Source organism: Phanerochaete carnosa (assembly GCF_000300595.1).
Source record: "Phanerochaete carnosa HHB-10118-sp unplaced genomic scaffold PHACAscaffold_11, whole genome shotgun sequence".
Classification (NCBI taxonomy): Eukaryota; Fungi; Basidiomycota; class Agaricomycetes; order Polyporales; family Phanerochaetaceae; genus Phanerochaete; species Phanerochaete carnosa.
In genome coordinates this window covers 5,059-30,441 of record NW_006767638.1, presented here as the reverse complement: position 1 = coordinate 30,441, position 25,383 = coordinate 5,059, and the positions used below count along the sequence as shown (strand labels likewise).

The following is a 25,383-nucleotide window of genomic DNA, read 5'->3' as shown; positions in this document are numbered from 1 at the left end:
ATTCGCGATGGCGAGCAGGCCCGTGATCAAGAACGCCGATGCACGAGTACCCCATGCAAACCCGATCGAACTGTGAAGGAGCCGGTTTATCATGATGGGGAAGACGACGCCGCCGGAAGAGGAGCCTAGCTGAGGTGATGAGATGGCGGTGTAGGATAGATACGGAGAGACCTGCCCGTAAAAGTTATACCCATAGCCAGCGAGCGCCGCTTCTTCCAGTGATGTGCCTGTACAGAGATAGCTGGGATAAGAACCAAGCCTCCGCCAAGGCCCATGCCGATGCCTTGAGAGAGTAGGACCTGGTAGTACCGGCTCGTGTCCGCCAGAGAGAGCATAAACATCCTGACAGCATGAGTTATGTGTCATTCATACCCCACCTATACGACAGGAGCACGCACGAAAAGACGTAGAGCACACTCCCGCTGATACAGACGTGGTGGAAGTACCCTTCGTCAAGGAGCTTGCCGGAGAGGATGCCAAGCATGAACATCAGGCAGAGCTGCAGGGAGCCTATCCAGCTTATGTTGGAGGCGGAGGACATGCCTGTGAGTGTGTACAGGTCTTGATACACACCGAAAGAGCTGGCGTAGCCGAACGTTGAGAAGCAAGCGAGCCATCTATTGCAGCACGCAACATGAGGTGCGGAAAGCTGCCCACGAGAGGGGCCAGAGAACATACCCGCCGGCAACACACATCCAGGCACGCAGACCGCCATCTGGCGGTTCGTCTGTGGCATCGGCCGTACGAACGTTAGCCTCAAGGGCATGCGCCGTCACCGAATCCTGCGAGGGCTTTTCCACCAAGGTGGCCATGACTCTGGACGGACGATGTTCGTGAGGAACCCAGACCGATCCTGGTTGCTGTCGAGGGCACCTGGGAGTGCACCTCCAAGGGCAGCTGGCACATGCACGACGAATTCCCAAACATGAGAGACGAACGATTTCCGAAGAACTCCCCGTGCCGGGCGGCACCAGTTTACGCATGTCACATGGACGCGTCCGCCGTCCTTGCGAGCGCCATGCACCTTGCGGCGCGTTAAGCGTCATCGCGTACACGCCTGATTCTCGACGCTCAGGTCGCGCTGTCCGTCGAGCATGCAAGGTATTTTGCGCGCCATGAACCACTCACGCGCCCTAGGCTCTGCACGGGGCTTCGCCACGTCCTCAGCGCGCCAGGCGAACCGCGCGGTCGTGTACACCGCCGCCGGCGACCCCACGTCGGTGCTGTCCGTCGTGACGTACCCTGAGCTCCCAACCCCGCCACCGCGCTCCGTCAACGTCCGCTATGTCCTCTCGCCCGTCAACCCGTCGGACATCAACGTCATCGAGGGCGTGTATCCCGCGAAGCCGGCGCTCGCCGACGCGCTTGCGCCGGGGCACAGGCTCGAAAAGCCCGTGTATGTGTGTGGAAACGAAGGGCTCGCGGAGGTCACCGAGGTCGGGGGCGGCGTGCAGGGCGTGCACAAGGGCGACTGGGTCGTCATGGCTGGCCAGCAGCTCGGCACGTGGGCCTCGGCGAGGACGCTCAAGGCGGAAGATGTCATCAAGGTGCCGTCGGGTGTTAGCGAAGTGAACGGGGCTACTATGACTGTAAGTCGTCCAGATATGTAGGAAATATGAGTTGGTGAGCATTTTTGACAGGTTAATCCGCCGACGGCATATAATATGCTGCACGACTTCGTAACCTTGCAGGAAGGAGACTGGGTGATGCAGAACGGTTTGTACTTCTGGTACTCGAACTTATCGGTTGCTAATGTGTGTGTAGGTGCCAACAGTACTGTATGCTTTGTGATATCCTCCAGTGAGCGAAGTGTGGGGCTGACTCTGTTGAACAGGTCGGCCAAGCAGTTATCCAGATTGCAGCTAAGGAAGGTTTGAAGACTCTAAACTTCATACGGAATAGGTAGGTATGTCCATCTACATCCAGTCACGCTTGCTAAGTTTTTGTTGCAGAAAAGACCTGGACTCGCAAAAACAACAGCTGAAGAGCCTCGGCGCCACAGAAGTACTCACATACGATGACCTCGACGACAAGTCCCTCCGCGAACGCGTGAAGGAGATGACCGGCGGCAAGGTGAGGCACCCACCCATGTCAGTCGCCTTTCACACCTGACATCCCCGACTTGCCAGCCGATCCGACTGCTACTGAACTGCGTGAGCGGCCCGCCAACGACACAAATGCTCAAGTTCCTCGGGCCCGACGCGCATCTCGTATCTTACGGCGCCATGTCGAAGCAACCGCTCTCGCTCCCGACGTCCGCGTTCATATTCAAGGACCTTGCCTGCCACGGGTTCTGGCAGAGCCGGTGGTACACGCAGCACAGCAGGCCGGAGCGCGAGGCGCTCATGCAGAGGCTCGCGGACATGAAGGTGCGTGTTGCTTTGCCCGTGGGTCGGTGCAGAGACTTACCGGGCTGCGCATGAAGCTGAAGGAGCCTGAGCACGAGGTCGTGACGATCCCGGCGCAGGAGAGCGACTCGGAGGCGACTCGGAGGGTTCATGAAATCATGAAGACGCTGACGAAGGGCCAGCACGGGAAGAAGATCCTTCTCAAGATCGAGCAACCGTGAAACGGGCAGGTATATGTATGTGTGCAGGGAAATATACAACAGATATAGAGTGCATATACTTGTCACAAGAAGAACGTTCTCCTCGTAGTCTCAAGTTCCGGCTGAGACGCGGGATGTCAGGCGAGACGAAACGTTTGCAAGACAGAGATGCACACCTTCCAGATCCACTGGTACTCGTCGTCCTTAGGAGGTATCACTTTCTTGGGATCCGACGGTCCAGGCTGTTCGTCTTGATCCATAATCTCGCCGTCGTTGGCTTCGGCAGCTTGCTGCTCAGGTTTGGCAGACTCCTCAGCCTCGTTGTCGAAGGAGTCAAACTCGAGCGGCCTGCTGAGTTCACCCAAGTTCTTTACGGCTGGCAAGCCCTTCTTGAGCGAGCGCAGCTTGAGGGTAAAGCGCGGGCCGATTTCCTGCAGCTGAACCTTCTCGGTGGAGCGGAAGGCATATCGGTGGCGTCTGAAGAACAGGAAGTCTCGTTGGTTGTGGAGGGTGACCACCTGCCGTCCCTGAAATTCTGGCATGGGCGGGAACAGCGTTTGGAAGAGACGGCCGACGGTGTGACCCAGCCGGGTAACGAAGCCGTTCAGGACGAGCTCAGGGAAATGTTCTGTTGCTCGTGCATGGCCCTGACATCTCCTCATGAGCATGTAGAGATAGCTAGAAAGACGGTTAAGCTCACAGAGATTTTCTTTGACAGTTCTATTGAGGTAAGCTTGAAGTATGCTGTAGGTCCATCAGGAAGATATACGATTGTCATGGCATCTACAGCGCGTTCGAAGGATTAGACCACAGGTTAAAAAGCACGACACAAATACGCACTCGGCTTCTTCATGTCCTCGTTCATCACGATCAAATGGCTGTAATTCCTGCCCGCCGCCCAGCCAGCGATCCTGCCCATCTCGAAGCCCTTGCCCTTCGGTCTCCGTATGAGCTCAGCGCCCGGAAATATAGTGACGATCTCTTCGCAAAATTCGTAAGTCGTCCGTGTGGCCTTTTGCGAGGTCGTGATCAAGACCTTGGGAGGTACGGTAGGGTCGGCAGCGCCGGAGAAGTACGAGGCGAAAGGGTCAGAGGCGATGTCTGCAGCATTCTCGTCAGCGGGTTGTTCATCTAATTGCTGCAGTGGCTCAGGAGGAGGAGAGGATGTAGAGGCAACAGGCTGTTCTGGTTCTGGCGGAGGGGCGGTCAAGATAGATGGGTCGTACTCTCGGGTGTTGTCGAGCGTGCGAGGTACATTTTCTGACTGGCGCCTCTAGGATATGGAGGGTCTATAAGCACACGTAGCAGCAAGGATGACTGGGTGCATACTTTCTTGGCGGCGGGGTTGTCGGACTCTGCTTTCGCGAGGGCAAGTCTGCGCTTGAGCTTTGCTTGCCGCTTTTCTCTCTTTTGCTTGCGGGCGATCTCCTCGCGCTTTTCCTTGTTTCTGATTTGCGACGGCTCGAAGCGGTTCAGAGGCATGGTGTGAACTTGTCCGTGTAGCAGGGACGGCGTCTACTCAAATTCTGTGGACGAGACGCAAGTCACGTGGGCTGCGAGATCTGAGATCACTGGTCTGGAACCGACGTTGCTTCACGCTTCCACTGCTCGCCAGCCATGGCCAGACGACCCCCGCACCTCGCGCTCTTGCTCCTGCTGCTCGCTGCGGCTGCCGCCAATGCCCTCCATATCTATTTGGACGCTAACGAAAAGCGGTGCTTCCTCGAGGAGATCCCTAGCGACACCGTCGTCGAAGGTGTGCCAGCATTTACGCGTGTGACTCCAGACAGAGGCTGAACGGGCATGCGCTCGCCACTAGGACATTACAAGGCCCTCGAGTGGTCTGAACCAGAGCAAAAGTATGTCGAGAACTCTGGTCTTGGAATCCTTGTGGAAGTCGATGTGCGTCCACCATCTTCCTTGACGGAAGCTTGGGCTTAACAAGACATCTTCTCTTAGGAACTTGTTACCGGCCACAACGTTGTAAGGACGCGGGGGCCTCACGACAGCCGCTTCACCTTCACCTCACACGAAGCGGGGGATCACGCTATCTGCCTCTCCAGCACGCAAGGGACATCCTGGACCCCCACCTCGCATATCCGCCTCTACCTCGACATTGTCGTCGGAAGCACGAAGCCTGACCGCGAGCAAGACCGCTCACATGTTACCGAGCTCTCTGCAAAGCTCCGTGATCTGAATCAGAAGCTCGAGGACATCCGCCGGGAGCAGCAATACCAGAGAGAGCGGGAGGCGAACTTCAGGGACCTCAGTGAACTCGCCAACTCGCGCGCGGTCTGGTACAGCATAGCACAGATTGTGGTGCTTGTCATCACCTGTGCATGGCAACTGAGACATCTCAAGGTGCGTCTCAACGCAGCTGGCGCTCTCACCCGAGACTGACGACCGTGCAGCGTTTCTTCGAGGACAGAAAGATGTAATGACTGCTGTCGTCATATGATGTTTTCGAACATGCTTTGGATATTTTGCGAGGTTTGCGATCTCTAAGGGTTAATCTAGCAAACAGCGACGTCGAGCCTCTGGACCGGCAGCCACGAGACGTACAGCGTATTTATCTGTATAAGACTGCGACTTCCTTCGCACATTCTGTCAATTCTTCCACTTGCTTGTTCGTTTGGTGCTTAGATCGCTTCTTACAGTTTCCTGCGGCTGTTCAAACGCCCACGTTGATTCCCTCGCGCGACACGAAGTGTTTCAGTATTTTCGCTTGCCCTTGGGGATTCTGCTACATGTCTAAGACAACTGAGACTGCCTACTGTACTGACGCCCACTTGACCAGTGGTTAAAAGCGACCATTCAAGATGCATTGACTCTCCCTCTGTAGATTGTCACCACCATGTCAGGCCTGTCAAAATTCGTATCCGCGTATCCACCCCACCTGTCCCGCTCCCGCGACAGTCGTTTTTCACGTACTTACTGGAGCAAGACATCTTCAACGACAACCACCCTTACAGCATCAACGGTCAGACTGGGAAGGTGCACACGCGCGGACAGCTCAAGCGGGAGTCGCTGCGCCTCGCCCATGGTCTGAGGAACGCGCGCAACGTGGGGCTAAGCGCCTTCGAGAAAGGCTCGGTCGCGCTAGTGGTCAGCCCGGCGACGAACTTGTATCCGACGCTGATATTTGCCCTCGTACGTGTCGCACATCGCTCCGCAACGCGTTATCTGAGTGTGAATGTCGCAGGGCGCGGCAGGCATCGTGTGTTCACCAGCCAATCCCTTGTACACCGAGTACGAGCTCGCGCACGCGGTGAAAGTTAGCCGGGCGTCGCACGTCCTCGCACATGCCTCGGTTATGCCGCTGGTGCTAAGTACGCTGCGGTCCCTCGGGCGTTCACAAGAAGATATCAGGCGGTCGGTCATCATCGTCTCCCCGGAGGACGAGATCCCGGCCGAGTACAAATCCAGAGGCTGGGCTAGTCTCAGCAAGCTCGACTACACACCTGTGCCGAGCGTCCCCGAGCATCTCGACGGCGGCGCGTCCGACGCGACCGCGTTCATCTACTTCAGCTCAGGTCAGCGTCCGCGAGCTTTCCACCGGCCAGCGTCACTGACGTGCGCACTTTGCAGGGACGACGGGCCTGAGCAAAGGCGTCGAGCTCTCGCACGCCAACGTGACGGCGAACCTCGCGCAGATGCGCGCGTGCTACCAGTACCTGCAGAGCAACCGCGACGTGACAATCACCGGTCTGCCGCTGTTCCACGTCGTGGGCGGGCAGACGTTCGTGCTGTTCCCGTTCTTGAAAGGCGTGCCGGTCGTCGCGCTGCCGCGGCTCGTGCTCGAGGAGTACCTCGCGTGCATCGAGCGGTACAAAGTCTCGGTCAGTTCTCCACTTTTTCTCGGAGGACTGTTTGGGAGATTAACGGCGCGAGGGCGCAGATGGTCATCACGCTGCCGCCTGTGCTGCTCGCGCTGACGACCAGCCCGCTGGTCGACAAGTATGACCTGTCGTCGTTGCGCGTGATGACAGTAGGGGCGGCACCTGTATCGCCCGAGATGATCCTCGCCTGCCGCCGTCGATTCGCCAAGAAAGGTTGGCAGGCGACCATAGGCGAAGCCTATGGAATGGACAGAGCTATGTCAGTTCGCGCCAACCATGTCATCCCAGGATCCTGAAACTTAGTCTCTCTAGGTGCCTTGGCAATGTACATGCCTCTGGAGGTAATGGTGTCGCATGCGTCCTCCATCGGGTGGCAGTTTCCCAATTCGGAGATACGTGTGGTGGATGACGACGACAAAGATGTGCCTATCGGCTCGCAGGGGGAACTCTGGTTCAGAAGCCCCAGCGTCATGAAGTGCGCATTCTTTCATAAATGTTGGCGGTACTTACTGACATCCTATAGAGGGTATGCGAATAACCCGAAGGCGACAGCGGAAACCATTACGCCTGATGGCTGGCTCAAGACGGGCGACATGGCTGTTGTGGATAAAGATGGGTTTGTGTCGATCACGGACCGCAAGAAGGAGCTCATCAAGTATAAGGGCTTCCAAGGTATGCGTCCTGTGGCCACAGCGAGCCCTCTTGCTCACATTGTGCCTCTTAGTTGCCCCTGCAGAGCTGGAAGATATCATCGGCTCGCATCAGGGTGTGGCGGACTGTGCCGTGATCGGAGTGTACGAGAAGGATCAGGCCACGGAATTGCCCAAGTACGGCCTCTGTAAACCACTATGAGTTTCGGACCGATGTGACATTCTTTCTTGCAGAGCCTACGTGGTCCCTAGAGACGCGAAGCTGCTCAAGGGCGGAGACCCCAGTTCTCTCATTCAGAGCATCCACAGCCTCGTCGCGCCCCGTGTCGCGCACTACAAATACTTACGCGGGGGTGCGTGCTAGTTGCCGGACCGGACTCCACCTTCGCGAGGCTAACGTTGATGGGTTCTTAGGCATCGCGCTGACAGCTGAGATACCGAGAACTCCCTCTGGGAAAATCTTGAAGAGAAAGTTGCGGGAGCTGGAGGGTGCACAGAAGGGGCCTATACCGAAACTGTAGAGTACTGAATCGCGAGACTGCACTTGAGAAACCTGGCAGAATCGTCCTTCGGAGATCCTGGCTGCTGCGAGTGCCACAACGGCTCTGCAAGCGCTTGGTTACATTGGGTGACGTCAGGGGTTTTGATTTTTCGAAAATATCAAGAAAAAAGACCAGAGGCACGCACTGGACACCCTCGATCTGTCCAGGACGTATACCCAACTTGCAGCCGTTTCGTGGCAACGCACTCACACCACTGACACTACCACCTCGACGGTGGACGGTACCTTACACTCGACATCGACGCCTTTTGAACGTTGACGGCCGCCGCAGACGCGCGCGATCCTTCCTATGCCGCCCGGCGCTCAAACCGAGACAGACTCGCCAACAGAGGTCGGCAGCCCTCTGCCAAAAGCCGAGACAAAACACTTCGACTTTGCGAGCCCTCCAGACGTGCACGACCTGCCCGACGTCGACCGCGAACGCCTCGTCGAAGCTACCCGCGCAGAAGAACCCGATTCGGACACGGACTCGGATGCCACGGAATCGGAGGAAGACTTTGACTGGGAAGGGGAGGACGACGCGCGCAGCACCAAGAGCGACCATCTCGAAAACGCCGCAAACGTGCGGCGCGGCCGTGCGGTATGGCGCGCATTCATGAAGCTCTCAAGGCCCCTCCGCACGCTCATCGTCGCTGTGCTCGGCATCGGCGTGTTGATCACCCCCCTGCTCGTCTTTCAGCTGCGCTTCAACAACACGCCAGGCCGAGTGGAGGCACACGTCTGGTCCCTCTGGATGGCCATCACATGGGCAGCGAGCTGCGGCACGTACCTCATCGTAGACCTCACGCCCGTCCTTGCACTTGCCATCTTCCGCTTGTTCAGCCATCAGGTCGAGCGAATGCAGATAACTATCGAGGTGCGTCCATTTGCATGCTCTCGTTCCCCGAACAATCGCCTTAACTCCCCTTCAGCTCACATCGGCCGTCTTGGGCTGGCTCAAGTTTGCCCTGGACGTGACATGGTCCTGGATCGCGCTTTCCGTCATCCGGGCCGTCTACAAGCCCACGTCTTCATACTGGGTCATCATCAACCGCGTTATGCAGGCTCTCTTTACCCTTGCGATACTCTGCCTCGTCGAAAAGATATTCCTGCGCTACATCGCCATTAACTTTCACCGCCGGGCCCTCGCTGACCGAATCGCGGAGAACCAGACCGGCCTGCGGGCACTCGATCGCCTATCAAACACGACGCCGAACACGTCCTCTCGTAGGTACCCATACGGCCAGATGTGGCGGCGCGGCCATCGCTCAGGATCGCCCTCGGCGCACGTCTCCCTCGGCGATCCGCAGAGCAATCCGGGCTCGAGCTCGAGCTCGCCGATATCGGAGAAGCCCGAGGAGAAGAAGCATCACAAGCACGAAAAGGAGCACGAAAGGCAGAAGCGCAAGCGTCGGCCCATGACGGCCGTCATAGTCGACAACCTCGTCAAGAGCCAGAGCAGTGAGGGACAGGCTTTCTACTCCGCCAGCAAGCTTGCGAAGAAGCTGTTCGCCCAACTGAGTAGTGTCGACCCGCAGAGGCAGGAGCTCAAGCTCGAGGACTTCATCCCGTATTTCAAGTCCGAAACGGATGCGGTTCGTCTGGTTTCCTTGGCCGATACTAACGAGTGTGCCTAACATCTGGCTAGCGGGCTGCATTCGCTATCTTTGACAAGGACGGCAATGGTGATATCACTAAGCGTGAAATGCGCGAAGCGGTGCGGCGCATCTACCGTGAGCGAAAGGCGTTGACTGCTAGTCTCAAGGTGCGTCTGTGCCTCTGCTTTGTTTGTTATGTATCGTCTGACGCCGCATGTAGGATGTCGGAAATGCTGTGGCCAAGCTGGACGCCGTCCTTATTGTCTGCGCTCTTCTGGTCCAAATATTCATTTGCTTGCTCATCTTCAACAAGAAGGACACCATCGCCTCGCTCGTACCATTGGCGACGATCATCCTCGGCTTCTCGTTCATCTTTGGGCACTCTGCACAGACCCTCTTCGAATCAGTATGTCGTTTTTTCACAGGTGAAGTCAGAATCTAATACTAACTTGAGGGTTAGCTAATCTTCATCTTCTCTACTCATGTGTTTGACGTTGGGGACTTGGTGATGATTGACGATCAGGTGAGACAGTTGCACCCATCGACTGTATCGAGTTCTCATAGAGACCTACAGCCTCTCGTTGTTCGCGAGTTTGGTCTTTTCTCCACCACGTTCAGGCGAGTAGATGGCCAGGAGATTATTGCACCGAATTCGCTCTTGTCTGGATCAAAGCTCGTGCACAACTTACGTCGCAGTAGCTCCATGTGAGTATCGCTATCTTTGCCTGCGGTAGAAGCTCAATAGCTACAGGTGGGAATACACTGACTTGACTGTCGCCTACGACACACCGCTCGAGATTCTCGAACAACTACGGCGAAAACTCGAAGATTACATCAACGACGACAAGAACCGTCGTGAGTGGTCAAATATCCACGTCCATATCGAAGAGATGCAGTTTCAAAACGCGATCCACCTCAAGATCGGCATGGAGCACCGCCCGAATTGGCAGGACTGGGGCGGGCGCTGGGCGCGGCGCACGGCGCTCATGCGCTTCCTCAAGGTCACGCTCGAGGAGCTCGACCTGCGGTACACGAAGCCTGTGCAGCCCGTTATCATGCCGGGCCCGCCGCCCGGCTGGGGTGCCGGCCCCCGCTCGCCGTACCTCTCTCCACCGCGCACGCCGAACTCGAAGCCGCGCTTCAGCGGCAGCCGCGACACGCTCAGCGTGCCACAGCCGAACGCGAGCCGCGAGACTCTATCGTTCCGGAGCAGCGACCTCTCACGTGGGCTCTCGACGCGCATACGGTGAAGACTCCATGGCCTTGGTGTCGCTTGTGTATCCTGGCGGACGCACTTTACGTACTTGTTCTCGGACTCATGAGAAGCTGGCCGTCTCCACAAATGTGTCTCAGGATCATTCTTGCAACCTCTCCCCCATTCGATTTTTGTAGTGTCCAATGCATAGACATACATCTAGACTCACTTGGTTTCACTTGCATGATCATCCATCTGTTACATGACTGCTGTAGATAGCTCAGGTCATATGTTATGCTAAGATATAACTTTTGTGTGGATTATAAACATGCTTGTCTGCTCAAGGTTAGTATGTCTGTGTGAGTTTATTGCACTTGTTCTTGCTTCCAACTTTGATATTCCTAGTGTATTGCTCATCAGTCACTTAGACATGTGTGCTATATGAAGGTCATCAGACTTTTCTGAAGGTGCGTGAAGGAATTTATTCTGCATTCGCAGCGTGCACCTTTTTTTGCAGGGTTATTGTGTGTTTATTCCTGTTTCAATGCATGATAATGTGTTATCATGCAGCACAGCCTCTTCCAACACTGCCTGATCTTAGTTTATCCCGGCATGCTGGCTGTTTTTGCCCTTCTTAGAATATGCAATAACACGTAATAACATGTGAGTTCACCTCAAAACCAGTAATGACTGGACTGTCAATGCTTGTGCCCTCTGCCATGGCCCTTTCATACTCAGGCCGGCCGTTGCCCACCGTGTGCACAGCTCATCTGGAAAAATCCAGTTTGTTAATTTAACAGTAATTAGCAGTAATAGGTGCTCTTTCAACATTCATAAGATATAATTAGTTAAATGAGTTCAGCCAACATTCTCTATATGTTAGATACAGTAACTGCATCTTATATCAGCTAATTTGTTCTCTTTTCATTAGTGCAAAACTTTTAGTTTGTCAAATATGTTAATTCATTCACTGTTTGTTATAAAAATGTTAAAACTGTTATTTCATTCTGTGAATACTAATCTGAAGTTCTTATTATTCTATTTTTGTTAGCTGTACACTATATCTGCTAAACAGTTCACCATTTGTTTAAGTAATATTATAATTATATTTGCTAATTTGTTCTCTGAGTGTTAATCATAAGTTCTTTGTATATTATTTGTGTTAAAGATACATTATATTTGCTCAGCAGTTCACTGCTTATTATAATTACATTATATTTGCTAATCTGTTCTCTCAATACTAATTACAACTTCTTTGTATGTTATTTTTGTGAAAGATACGTTCAATTTGTTAAACAGTTCACTATTTTTTAATGTTACATTATAAATGCTAATTTGTTCTTAGAATGCTATTTATACACTCTTTGTATACTCTTCTTGTTAGCTATATACTTATTCTGCTAAGCAGTTCACTATCTGTTAATGTTATACCATAAATGTTAATCTGTTCTCAATATGTTAGCTGCAAGTTCTTTGTATGCTATTTTTGTTAGCTATACATTATATATGCTCAATAGATTATTGTTTGTTATTAATATAATCTAATATTAACCTGTTCTTTCAATATTAACCATAAGTCCTTTTCATATTATATTTGTTAGCTATATATTACATACACTCATTAGTTCACTGTTTGTTATTAGTATACTGTTAGTACTAATTTACTTTGCAAATATTAGTTTAAAGTTTTCATGTTAAATGTACAAAATATTCTCTATTAAAAGATACATCTAATATTATATTATACACGCTTTAGCTACTATCAGTGCTATTTAGAGATAAGTGTATATGCATGTTTTTATTATTTAACAATCTAAATACCCTCATAGCTTAGTTATTTTAATAATGTGTTACATTTTTAATATCTTATAGCAGTGTTATATAGTATAGAATTTTACTAAAGCACAATTATATTTGATCCTGTAAACTATAATATTTTATAGTTCTTATAATATATATATCTATTTTCCAGGCATTTTTGCTTCATTTTTTGTGCACTCAGTATTTGTATCAAGATAATACCTCAGAAAGATGCTACTAGTATTCTAGTGTAAGAATTATATATATACTATTTAGTTTGCCATAGAAATTGTTAAAAAAAATGTAGCAAAACTTTGATCTTTCTTTGTAGTGTTACAAATTATAGTTACTTTTATGGCTTACTTTAAATACTAATAATATTTAGCTAATGTTATTAGTAATTCCTTTTTTATGAACTACAAATACAATAATTAGATTAGAAACTAGAATAGATAACTATAAGAGCAAATAATAAAGATCAGCACAAGTTAAAACTAAACTTATTAAAAGTAGTTAAAGTAAAAAAAAAAAAAGTAAAAAAACCCCATTTAAAGCTGTAGATGACTTTATACATACTACAAAATATACAATGACTATTTAAAATGATGCATAACATTTTATTAAACTATATTTGATAATGAAACTGTTTTTTAAATGTATTAAAATGTTATTTAAGCGCCATTTAAGCGCCCAAATATATTTAATATCTTTGAATATAAATACAGTGTAGGATCACTCCTTAGAACACTCCACTTTCTGCCCTTGCACAGTCTGTAGGGCTTATCACAATCACTTTACTGTATATAATACATCTATATCTATATGCCATAGAAGCTTAGAGCCATCTGGTAATTGTAGCATAGGTGGAGGAGCAAAAAGCGAAAATTGTCAAGCGCACTGGCTTCAGTGATGCTGCGACTATCACCAGAGTTGCACAGTCAGACTAAAATTCACAAAAATATTTGTTAATACTCAAATTTATGCTCCGTTCATGTGAAAATTGTGCTTAATGCTCAGATGCCAAGTGTCGAGCTGGAATACATTAGAGATGATTCTGCACTAGGCTACTATTAGCATTCTTCTGAGGTATCACTTTGATGCAAGCACTAGGTGCCAGAAAAAATGTAGTGAAAATGGCTGAAAAATGAATATATATTGTGAAATTTATACAATGACACAGATTCCAGAGTAAAATATGAATAAGTCTTAGTAAAATTCTATGCTGTATGATGTTACTGTAACAAAATTACAGCATGGTAACAAAATTGGATGAATGAGCTGTGGAGACAGTTACATTGGTATGTTTTACCAAGAAAATCTGTATATTTATATCTCCACAGCACTCAGGAATAGAGATATAAAATTTGCTGTACAGAATACCTTTACTAGCAGGTACATTCAGTATACCACTATAGGTATTCCAGCTGCTGGTGATGTTTATAGAATATAAGCATACACCTCTTTATTTTGTAATGAATATAGTTGCCATGCTGTAATTTTGTTACAGTAACATCATACAGCATAGAATTTTACTAAGACTTATTCATATTTTACTCTGGAATCTGTGTCATTGTATAAATTTCACAATATATATTCATTTTTCAGCCATTTTCACTACATTTTTTCTGGCACCTAGTGCTTGCATCAAAGTGATACCTCAGAAGGATGCTAATAGTAGCCTAGTGTAAGATTTGTATATACACTATCTGACTAGGTACAGTGGTTGTGGAGATATGAGGGATTATAACACCCCTTTGTAGTGTTGTGCATTATTTTTGGCGACCACTGTAGTAGTATAATGAGATTTATTTAGTATTTATATATGAGAGACATATGAAGGGGAAGCAAATTTTGATCAGGTGTCCCAAGGAGTGGTTCTATACTGTCGATTGTTTAAAAGAAGTTTTTATGTTTATATTTCATATTTCAAACTGCTAATTGCCAAAGATTGCAGTAATACATTTGATAAACACAAGTAGTAAAATAAAATGCTATTTTTAGAGCAAAAGGTAATATATACAGCTTTTAACATTACTAACATATTTTATATACATAGACTAGCATCTATGTTCTATTGCAAGAACAGCAAATAGTTTTTTTTGCTAAGTACTAGCTAATAAGCTATATACAACTGTATTTGTGTTATAAAATGTCATATTTACTCTGCACTTTACTTATTACTATATGCATACTAACAGCATGTTATTTTAACTAGCAGATTCAGTAGCTAAAGCAATGGTTGATAATCTATTGCAAAAAGCCACTGTATGTATTAAACATTGTTATATTAGCAAATGATAGTTATATTAAATATTGTACATCTAGCATTATATACAAGGGCAACAGTTATATTTAGACCTAGAAGTGTGAATATATGTTAAACTGCTAGATTGCACATAGAAATTATTTGTAAGTTGTTAGCTGAGTGTATATAGGAACATTGAAGCGTAAGGTTTATGTGAGCCTTATGGCTCAGTGATTAAAATGTGCATATTCCAACAGATAGTTTGAAAGTAGTAAGACTGGAGTTTAATTTTTATTGGGGCCATTCGTTTTTTCTTTCTTTTTTCTGAATATTATGCTTGTATAGAGCTATTAATATGTTGTATAGCATAAAAAATCTGTATAGAATTAAATTTGAGTTTGGTACATTAATTTTGAAGCTAAGAATACTGAAATAACAGCCAATTAAGAATCAATTAACAGTGAATAACAGCCCATTAACAAGAAATAACAGCTCATTAACACTATATAACAGTTGATGAATATCAAATGAATAGCTAATAAACAGCTTATGAACAGTTCATGAATGAATTACTGCATTAGTGTTAATTTACAATTAAAAACGTAAGCATAATAGGGGGGTCAGTTAATTAATGTTACTATATTAATTAGTGTTAATTAGTACTATTTAGTAGTAATTAACATTGTGAGCTTTTTCAGATGCCTCTCTGCACATACCACAGGCAACAGGCTCATTCTGGCCCATTGGAAGCTCTGCTTGTCTCATAGCTACCTGTGGAAAGGCTGACTCTTTGTATGCCACCATGCTGTCCAACTCAACCATTAACTCTATAGGCCTACTGCATCCTGTTGATAATATCTGAGCTGCATATATTGAGCCTGCAGCTCAGGCTCGTCTGTGCACTCCATACTCAAGTTGGAAATGCTGCCTGTTTGCAAGATGTCTGCAGATCAGTCTTGTCATTTCGGCAAACTGCTGAACAGGCAAGTTTAAACAGCTTTGGCTTGGCTTGCGTAGAACTGGTAAGCTGAGAATTTATTTGAGCATTACCATGACATTCCTCTGGTCAAGTTCTCTACAATGGACCAGTCTGTAACTAACATGGTCTAATGCCTTGACAATGCATGCCATCAGTTAGCCGATCCTTTAACTTCCCATGATATTGCTGTGGCTTGGAAAGTGTACACTGGCCATCCAGGCTGTCCATCTATTCATATCCATCATGAGTTTCTTGCCCAGGCACTTGACCTTCGGAGTCCTATGCATATTACTCCTATGATTGGTGCATGCTCAAAAACAGTCCGATAAAAGGGTCTGTGGCAGTAGCTTGTGCAACCTGGCTGTTCTGTCTACCAGAAAGAAGTTCACCTCGATGGCAGCACAACACAGAGTTATTCACACCTTGTTCATCAGCTCTCAACTTTGACCAACCAGGAGCTCTGACAGGTTATCCTTCAAATTCTGGAGCACTTTCCTGAGTTTGGTTGCAGAATGCTAAAAGGCTGCTTGGAGTCTATAGGCCACTGAATCACCAATGCCAGGATTTCAGCTACCTATAAAGCAGTGCATGGCACCACCAATTGTTTCAGTGGTCGTGCCATCCATTGCAGAGTATATAAGGTGGCCAATGTCAATTCACTTGTGCATCATGATAGATAGCACAATAAGTCTCTATACCTTGCTTGTTCAATACCTCTTGGTTCTCAAGTAATTCAACATTCCAGGGCTCATTCACTACAAGATTGTAATTCATGTGTTCATCAACAGCAAGTCTCAGTTTGTCATTAGCATTCGTGCAAGCAATAACAACTGTGCAGAAACAGTGTTTGATTTGTTCACACAAGTCATAGCTTCTCATGACCTCCCCAGTCGTGTTTGTGGCAATCATGGCTTGGAGAATATAATGATGGCATAGTACATGGAAGCTATTTGTGGACTGAATCATGTTTATATATTTGGGGCCAGTAAGGTTGTTAACATATTTTAACCTGGCAAACTGCTCATTTTATTTGTATAACTGCATGGGGGTGTACACAACACTTGCATTGAGCATTTGTAGTATGATGTCACTCATGGCTTTGGTTAGAAGTGGAAGAACCTCTTCTCTGATCTTGAGGCACACTGTGGTCTGAACTCCAACTTGCCACAACACATTTGGCTTCTTTACCACCTCTTTCTTCCTGCCATTAATCAGGATGCATTGTTGTGGACCCATGCTTGGAATAACCACAAGCTGAGCATTCAAAGAGAGCAGTCACAAAGTCCCCAGGACATCTTTCTCTTTAGTCTTGTCCAGGACAAACTAAGAGGCTTTTGCACAGTTCTCTTATCTCAAGCAGAAGAAGAAGATATTGGAGATTCCACTTAGTACGGTGTAGATTGGAAAGTTCTTGAAGATGACTCTCTTATAAATTATTTGTTTACACACAATCCCCATGAGCATCCTGGAGCTAATCCTTTTGATTCTGCCCCTTCTGTATTTTCTCAAGTAGTGTGTGAGCCACCTGATTGCCTCTCCACTGGTGCACAAGTGGCATTACTTGATTATACTCTAGCTCAGCTTGTTGATCTCACTTCAATGAGCATGCATGTTCAATGACTAGTATAGTTTGAAGCTTTAAATATTTGCAACAGAATGTATCAGTAGATATATTACTACATTTTGATTTGCAGTCTGAAAAGCAGGCCGTGGAGTGAGAACAAGCTCAGCAGGCAGTCAAGATATATCAGCATCCAAATATCATCATCCTCATACCTCCACTAGAGTGATGTGGGCTGCAGCGCAGATGTTTGGCAGATACAATTTCTTCATTCCTTGCCATATTACGAGACTTATTCCTATTATTTGCACTGCCTTAGTACAAATCTTTTGCTCATGACAGCAATGTCAGTGTTTGTACAATAGTAATATCTTATAATAACAACAAAAACTGATTTTATATCTAGTATAGTAATATGCAGAACAAGGCTTAAAGTTCACAAGCCTTAAAAGCCTAGCTCAAGATCTCAAGCTAAGCTTGAACCTCATTTGAAAACACTTAAAGGTGCAAATAAAGGCACTTACTTTTCAAAGACCTGAAACATACTGGACTTTGATGGAGTAACACCACTAAATGTCAGTGAGTGAGTGCACACTACTTTAGATGTGAATGATCTTGCCATACAAAGATGTAAGATACATGGTTTATAAGTGTAAATATTTATTGTATTCATTATAAGCCTTTTAACCTATCAGCCTATGCCTGTTAGGTCAATTTAGATTTGCTTAATGCTGCACTGCCTGATGAAAGCTTGTGATGATGGTCTTTTGAGTACAATTAAAGTTTAGGCAGAGATTGTTTATATGCTATGCTGCACCTGTCTCATGTACACTTAGCTGCTTAAATGTATAGAAACACCATAGCTTACTGAGTTGTCTGACCAGAATGTATGATACACACAGTTTGCTCTACACTAAGAGATTGCAAAGTCAAATTGCATAAGCACCAGGAGCTCTTCTTGAACTGATGGTATCATGCATCAAATCAAGTTGACACATAATAAGGGCAAACAGAGACAAAGACAAATACTGGGCAGACAGTAAAAGCATGAGTGGCCCAGGCAAGCACTGATAGGGGCTACTAGATCCAGGACTGCAAAATAGAAGCTACTGTTTGAAAAGAGAAACTTGGCATTTTTGGGCCCCTAAGAATGTGGTGCCCTGGAAAGAGCAGGCCAGGCCTTTGGAGCAAGCCAGAGCTGGGGCCAGAACATATAGGAGCTATTTAGAAAAGCTTGGTATTTGTCAGGAATTTGTTAGAACTTAGCTAGGACAAATTGGAAAGGAATCTGGGCAGGAAGTAGCTTAAAAATGCAAGCCCCTATATAGAGCTCTCAAGTGTATATAACCCCCCCCCCAACTCATGTACTTAGTATCCCAGCCCCATATTAAGCAGTAATTTCTCTGCACTGTGGTCAGCTCCCTCTGAATTTCAACCATCTGCATAGGTGACGCCTGGTTCAGAAGTCTTTGTGTGTGTTTATTCTAGGTACCTGCTATTGAGCCCTAGCTCCAGCCCAGTTCTCTGTCCTCAAGTAAAGTTAGTTACTGGGTATCTCTTAGTCCACCTGGTGTTTTTGTATCACCTGCATGGTAGTGAGTTTACTCAGTCAGTCAGTTCAGTCAGTCAAGACCTTGAGTCCACTCAGCAACTCAGTGCTGAAGTGTGGTATACAGGTGCCTTCTTACGTGCTCTGAGTCCATCCAGCAACTCAATGCTGAAGCGTGATATATGAGCTTTTGTCTTATGTTACGTCTACGTTTACATCTCATGTTAGTCTCACTAGGTTGATAGCACACAGCTGTCTTCCAGTGGTTTCTGTTGGCATCACATCTCTACTTGTAGTTTATCTTCAAGTAGAATTATTTGTGAAGCACTCCCAGTCTTTCTCTATAAGCATATTCTTGCTTGCGACCAAAATCCTCCTCCTCGAACACCTGAGGCAGAAGTTGACCTAACGTCTGGCCCACCTAACTTGGTTAGAAGGCAAGCTTAGTTCCTCCCTAACTAAGTTTTACTTTCTTCACTCACAATAATGGCACTTCTTAATTTCCATTGCCTTTCTTTTTCTCCAAGAATGAGCCAAAACATCTATTTTACAGACTCCATTTAATTTTAAGCTTTTGCTAGAAGCATTCTTATTCTCTGTATCAAAATATAGCTTACTCTATAGATCTTCAATTATTCTTTTTAAGATCAAATTCTTGTAAGATCATGGTCTTAAGATTTTTAACCTTTCAGATTTACTTCCAAATTGCTTAAGATCATAAATCTAAGCTAGCTTTGGATGTACTAGACCTTCACTTATATAATGCTCAGATCTTCTGCTGGCCATCTCAATTCATTTCACCTTCATATTAAGACTGTCAGTGATAATCACACTCTAACACTAACCACAGCTAGAACAGCTTTGCCAAAGACTAGAACAAGCAACTACAAGAGGTAGGCAAGAATAACTATAGACTGGAGCTAAGGCTCAACAGCAAGAACTAGTGATGTGCAGGCCAGGCCTTAAAGCTTGTGAGCCCACCAAGCTTGACCCAAAAAGCCTGGCCTGAGTCAAGCCTGGCAGCAAGCTCAAAGCTAGGCTTAAAGTGTAGTCAAGCCCAAGCCTAGCTTGAAAGCTCAGGCTTGAATTAGACTTGAGTGCACTGGCTCTGTTACTATTCCCTGAGTTCAGAATAAGGTGAGAGCAATCTGATATGTACATACAAGACAGAATATGAATATTCTAGACTCAACAATTCCTGCCAAGCATGATTGTGCACCATTATCTACTACACCCAAATATACTCTCTTTCAATAGCACTGGAACACTCATTGTATTGTGAGCAAGCTCACAACTTGGACCAGATTTGGACTTGGCTTAGGCTTAGGGCTCAGTTCAATGTCATCACAAGCCCAAGCCAGATCTGCACATTACTAGCAAGAGACTAGGAGTGGAAGGAGCTGAACTTCTGAGGAGCAAGACAGCTAAGAGTGATGGTTGGGGTAATGACCAGCTCAAGACTAGATATTTTATTCCAGAAAGTTTGCAGCCTTATATACCTTACAGAATAGATACCATATAGTGTTACCTAAATACACTCTGACCTACTTCAAAGTTTTACATAGGAGCTGAGTCAGAGCTTAACAAAGCCTGACAAAGCCTGACAAAACCTAACATGAGTCTGATAAAGCCCAGCTCATATAGGGGCTAAGTCTGAACCGAGCCTGATGCTGACTGGATTGATATAGAAGCTGGAAAGTTATGACAGGAGAAAGTGGTAAAAATAAGAGAGATGTAGAGACAAAGGTAAAGAGTGAAAATAAGCGAAAATAGGTGGAAATAAAGGTTAATTCATAACAAAGACTGATAAGACTTTGCTCAGAATCTGCTCAGAATTTGCTCAGAATCTCTGCCTACAGTTTGAGCATCTAATCTCAAAACTAGTTTACTGTCCTTACAATGTTGGCTACAAATGTGATATAGTATTTTAATAGCACAAAAGGTTCTAGATTGAGATCTCTCTCTCTTATTTATTGTATGAGACTGTGTACAGATATGATAAACTACTTGGAAGTGCAAAAGATCAAAGAAAGCCAAAGGCTGAAACAGAAGTCTGCTATAATGCAGAGCATTCCTACATGTTGTAGACTCTTAAAACTCTGGAATATGCTTCTAATACTGTGTAGTATATGTGTATGATGCTCTAAAGGCTGTAGTAGCTCTTGAAAGGCTTTCAACTATCTTATAAGTATAAAAAATCAGAACACAGCAGAAATAACATATGTTTATGGTCTATAGTAGTCCAATCTGCTGTAAAACACATATTCAAGCTATATATGGGCATATATATAGACTGGAATGTATGAAAATCATAGAATGTAGAAGACAGGAGGAACTGAGTCAGGAATACTTATCTCTGCAATTACAGCAAAGAAGTGTAGATTGTACTATTAAAGGTAGCTAAGCAGATATCAATGATATCTCTATATAGTGACCAATATGATGAGGAGTGTCTATAAATATCTAGATGAATTTACAACATGTATACAGTGTACAGTAGCAGGGCTAACCTTGAAAACATCAGCAAGGATGTTTACGCTCATTTAGGCGCCATAAGCGCCGGTGTCGGGGATATCTGGACACATGGAATGATGCTCTCGCATGTTACAGATTATATCCGCATTTTAGCAGATTTATCCGAAATGTATTGGAAGGAAGGCAGCCTTGTCATTCTGGCACCATTTTTGCTTTTGAGATATACATCCAAACCTTTACCATGCCATCCACCCCAAAAGAGGCTCTTATGCGAGAGGGTCTTTGTGTACATCTACCATATACAGTATAAAAAGGTGTGTAGGCAATGTATTTGGCATTAACACTTTCTGAAACTGGTCAAAAACAGCCAGAACAGCCTTCAGAAGCCTCAAAACAGCTCCGGAGGCCTCAAAACACACCCAAACAAAGACTGCTCGCTCCGATGCTTAAGTGCCTGTTAGTAATAATGCTTCACGTATACCCGGCTGCACTTTTCGAAATGTGCAGCTGGGTATACGTGAACTGATATGACTAAGTGTCTGACAAGGCTTCTGAGGCCTGATGGATTCACAAGGCTCCCTCTCCTCTAATAAATTTCCACTAAATCCGCTAAAATGCGGATATAATCTGCGGTATGTGAAAACACCGTGGGGATATATTTTAATGGTCGAGATACCAGCGTTTAACATGCTCAAACGGGCGCAAACATGCTTACTGCCATGCACAAGGTTATTCCTTCCATTGTAAGCTGCATACATGTTGTAAATTCACCAAAATATTTACAGGAACTCATGAACAGATTTAGAATCATGTAGAAATACATGAGAGCCTGTTTGAATGCTCTCAACAGAATGGAAGCAGTGAAGAAGGTAGATGGTGCTTCAGCACTTATTGAGTGCTTATTTGCATATATCTGCTCACTTTCCTCTTTTCAAAGCTCCCATTCAAACATTTAAAGTGTTATACATGTATACATATTATTGATCCTCTCATTTGGCTCTATTAGCTCATATACCAATCAGCAAGATGTGCCCACATCTGAAATGGCTCTTCTGCACCCTGGTCTGGCCAGCACACACAAAGACAGTATTGCTACATGGGCACATTGTATTTTACATCTCCCAATGGTTACATATAGGTTGATGTATGCTAAAAGTACCCAGATCTCAAGTTTCAGCTCAATACATGAAGTGTGGAAGGCTACAAAAATTGAGCAAGTTTCACTTCAAAGTTTAAAATAAACCCTAACCCCAGTTTAATGGACTAGTGTAGTGTCAATACACTTATGTTTCCACACCTTGGGGCGAAGTTTTGTGATGGTGCTGAAAAGCTCCCAAAGTGCCAGTCTGTACAGGACAATTCTTCATTACATTTAGAAATTGTAACCGTTCCTAGGTGCAGGCTGAGAATCTTCTGAGGTCTCCTTCTTGGCAACTTTGTGCTTACAACCACCTTTCTTGGGCATTTTCTTTTCCTTCTCCTTCTTAGTCATAGTAGAACCTATAAATCATGCGAATTATATAGACACATATCATTTAAATAAAACAGAAGGTACCAGTTTCATGTTTAAAGGCAAGTGTAGTGCTTGTGAAACAGAGAGTAGACTGATTCAATCTGGGAGGACCTATTAATGACTCAAATGCAGAGCAACTACTTCATGCTGCAGCAGTCACTTTGATGACTGCACTTTCAGCCTTTGTGTGTAAAAATAAGTAAGATGGAAATTAGAATAAAATATTCTTCTACGCTCACCCTGTAACTGTGAGATTTGTCTGGTCGTGCGAGGAGAAGATGAAATAATACCTGGACTTGCTAAGTTTTCTTCATGTGCACTGAAGAACTTCTTAAGCTATAACACCTGATTCTACTGTACAAGTGCTTCTTGCTATGCAATGGTGGGCTCTTTACGTAAATAGCCACAACTACCAGTGTGAAACTGTAAAATCAAAATTTAATTAAGTGGTATGCACATGTAGAATGGCAAGCTCACTGTCTTTTGCCTGCCCACTTTCTGCGAAATTGATGTGGCTGAGTCAATTATATTTTTCTTGAGGTTATGAAAGTCTGCAAAGCCAAAAGTAGTCTTCATCCCTTGCATGATGTTGCAGATGACAAGAGCCTAAGTACCAGCTTTAAATGGGTACACAGGTAACATGCATGATATTTGCTCACTTTGATATACTGTCCAGCCCTTCAATGCATTGGTAGCCAGGTTTGAATCACTGTGTATCTTATGGCCCCACCTAACTCTACCTTGTAGACTGGAAAAAACTTGAACTTTTGAACCACATCACTCTGGTGGATAGGTTTGTGAAATGGTTGACTTTGAATAAATATGCATAAGTGTGGTTCAATTATTGGAGCCAATCCAATATCCTTATTTATCTATCATGTGGAGTGAACTAAGAAGTCCATACTAAGCAAGCTTGGTATACTACCCAGCTGAGACTTGAACTTCATACTGGTGTTTAACATGCACCACTGAAGATAGGATAGTACTTTGCCACATGGTAACTGAAACTTAACAGGTTCTGGACATTTGCTTGCTTGCTGTGCCACCAGGCCATATAAGCAATGATACCACTCTGAAATGTCTCTCAAAGCACAGGATCCTTGTATATAACCCAGCAAAGGATGAGAAGATGAAGACCAAGCTCATAAAGGACATCATTTGCAGCGTGCGCACTAAAACCATTAAAAGTGCTTTGACTTGTCTGGAGTGCATGAACAACAGAATTCATTTGGTCTGAACCAGTGTCATTGTTCTTCACAACTCTCCACCATTGGTTTAGTTGTTTCATACTGAGCTCTTTCTTCAAGACCAGATCCAGCCCATATTTGCTGCTCTAAAATCAGCTAGATTGCCAAATCTTGATGTTGTGCAAAAACCTCCCAAAATAAGCATACAACCCACTAGCAATGCACTCAGCTGATTATACTCACCTTGGGCTGTGGTATGAGATCTTCTTCTTTGAAAGGCTCTTTCAATGTAATGATGTAGAAGGAGACTAGTCAGCAGTGGTCAATCACTATCCACACCAACGTGTCTGTGACAAGCACAAGAAAAATGTTGATAGTCTGGCACTGATGTGGATTGCAATGTGAGCTATTGTATTTGAGTGGAAGGATAAAGCTTTGCATAGCAGCTTCGTTATTAGGATTGACTTCAGGTTCATCTTTTGCTGTCATGAGGGCAAATTTTTCATGAGACACTTCCAGAAAAAAGGCTTCTAGGGCAAAGTGTATGATAGCACAGTTCTGAACCACATTAGACATAAGAGAATAGCCTGTAATATATTTATGATAGACTCACCCTGCTTGCAGCAACTGCTAGATGCTTTCCTCAGCTGGCCACAAATATATCTCCCATTTCTCTATGATGCAGCATGTACTTGTAAAACTTTCCCTCTGCCTTAATTCCATCCCAGTGTGAAGGCCACTGTAGAAATTTCACTTGTCTGATCACTTTTCCAATAGAGTCTCTTTGCAAGTATGTTCCTCCAAGATAAGGAGGGACAGGTCTGAAAGGTGATTAAGGTGGTCTTTTATCTGTACAGTAGTCTAGAGCACATTCAGCAGCATAGTTTGTATCTTTTGACTCAGAGAATACTTTTAGAAAGGTAAGTATCACTTCTGTTACAGCTGAATAAGTAGAATGCTTCTAATGAACACAGACACTACAGACCTTGAAGCTGCTTGCCCTTTTTGAACAGCCTCCTTTCCAACATGGCTTTTCACCCAGCAATCAGAGAATATTCAGGCATAAATGCCAAAGATGTCAAGTATGTGAAGAAGAAGAATAGATAGAATAGTGAAAACAAGGAAGAGCAGCTATTTTCCCCTTCAAAATAAACAGGAGGCTAAGCTGGAGTACAATAGATGGGCGCTTGTGTAAGCGCCCATCTATCGTATAGCTTGCAGTACATTCTGTAATGCAAGAATAATAGTAAAAATAGCCAAGAAGAATTAGAATAATACTATGTCAATTATAAAGTATTTTAGAGACCAAATATTCCAAACAGGCCATTTATATTGCTGACCAAAAAAGGAGACAAATCTCACCTGACCATATATAGCTTAGTAGCCTAGTGGCGCAAAGACGCCACAGGTGCATGCAACCCACAGTCTAGTCAGCTTAGCTCTTTGCTCCTGCCCACTGTCATCTAAGATGTACACATACAACAAAATGGCATCCTCTGAAGTTGAAAACTGTGACTGTCAGGTCTCTGAGAAGACCTGGGCTCCTTACATGGCTCTCTATATCACTCCAGTGTCCAAGCTGGTGGATAAATTGACTCAGGTCAGTCAGTGCATAGTACCTCTACTATGAAGCTTACTTGCTACCTCTCTCATAGGTGAAACTGGTGATGGAGGCTGGGACATTGAAATACAAAGACAAGATT

At 45.5% G+C, this 25,383-nt stretch overlaps 5 protein-coding genes across 5 annotated transcripts in view; 4 read left to right on the top strand and 1 right to left on the bottom strand.

Annotated features, from left to right (window-relative positions):
• Positions 1–946, bottom strand: part of PHACADRAFT_178098 (uncharacterized protein) — a 10,786-nt gene extending 9,840 nt beyond the window's left edge. The window contains exons 1-3 of the mRNA XM_007400569.1: positions 679–946; positions 399–617; positions 176–342 (exon numbers count right to left, since the gene is read on the bottom strand). Coding sequence (XP_007400631.1) covers positions 176–342; positions 399–617; positions 679–812 — 520 coding nt within the window. The 5' untranslated portion in view covers positions 813–946. The remainder of the gene's footprint in view (positions 1–175; positions 343–398; positions 618–678) is intronic.
• Positions 947–1,078: 132 nt separating this feature from the next.
• Positions 1,079–3,965, top strand: PHACADRAFT_263603 (uncharacterized protein). Its single transcript, XM_007400568.1, has 11 exons — positions 1,079–1,589; positions 1,641–1,716; positions 1,765–1,778; positions 1,835–1,902; positions 1,953–2,073; positions 2,130–2,369; positions 2,426–2,670; positions 2,725–3,195; positions 3,249–3,331; positions 3,389–3,821; positions 3,878–3,965. The coding sequence occupies exons 1-7, from the start codon at positions 1,116–1,118 to the stop codon at positions 2,567–2,569; spliced, it is 1,137 nt and encodes a 378-aa protein (XP_007400630.1). The 5' UTR covers positions 1,079–1,115; the 3' UTR covers positions 2,570–2,670; positions 2,725–3,195; positions 3,249–3,331; positions 3,389–3,821; positions 3,878–3,965.
• Positions 3,966–4,165: 200 nt separating this feature from the next.
• Positions 4,166–5,225, top strand: PHACADRAFT_129456 (uncharacterized protein; the record flags this gene model as incomplete). Its single annotated transcript, XM_007400567.1, has 4 exons — positions 4,166–4,304; positions 4,368–4,450; positions 4,508–4,909; positions 4,960–5,225. The coding sequence occupies 4 exons, from the start codon at positions 4,166–4,168 to the stop codon at positions 4,984–4,986; spliced, it is 651 nt and encodes a 216-aa protein (XP_007400629.1). The 3' UTR covers positions 4,987–5,225.
• A 203-nt stretch (positions 5,226–5,428) lies between these two features.
• PHACADRAFT_104699 (uncharacterized protein) lies at positions 5,429–7,558 on the top strand (the record flags this gene model as incomplete). The annotated part of the gene is made up of 9 exons (XM_007400566.1): positions 5,429–5,698; positions 5,751–6,081; positions 6,137–6,387; positions 6,447–6,665; positions 6,729–6,862; positions 6,911–7,059; positions 7,112–7,214; positions 7,272–7,390; positions 7,452–7,558. Coding segments are annotated over 9 exons (1,683 nt in total), but the record flags the coding sequence as incomplete, so codon positions are not given.
• Positions 7,559–7,718: 160 nt separating this feature from the next.
• Positions 7,719–10,702, top strand: PHACADRAFT_152233 (uncharacterized protein). The gene is made up of 7 exons (XM_007400565.1): positions 7,719–8,455; positions 8,511–9,173; positions 9,227–9,343; positions 9,397–9,582; positions 9,637–9,699; positions 9,751–9,881; positions 9,928–10,702. Exons 1-7 carry the CDS (start codon positions 7,889–7,891, stop codon positions 10,424–10,426), a joined length of 2,226 nt encoding a protein of 741 aa, XP_007400627.1. The 5' UTR covers positions 7,719–7,888; the 3' UTR covers positions 10,427–10,702.
• Positions 10,703–25,383: the final 14,681 nt, after the last annotated feature.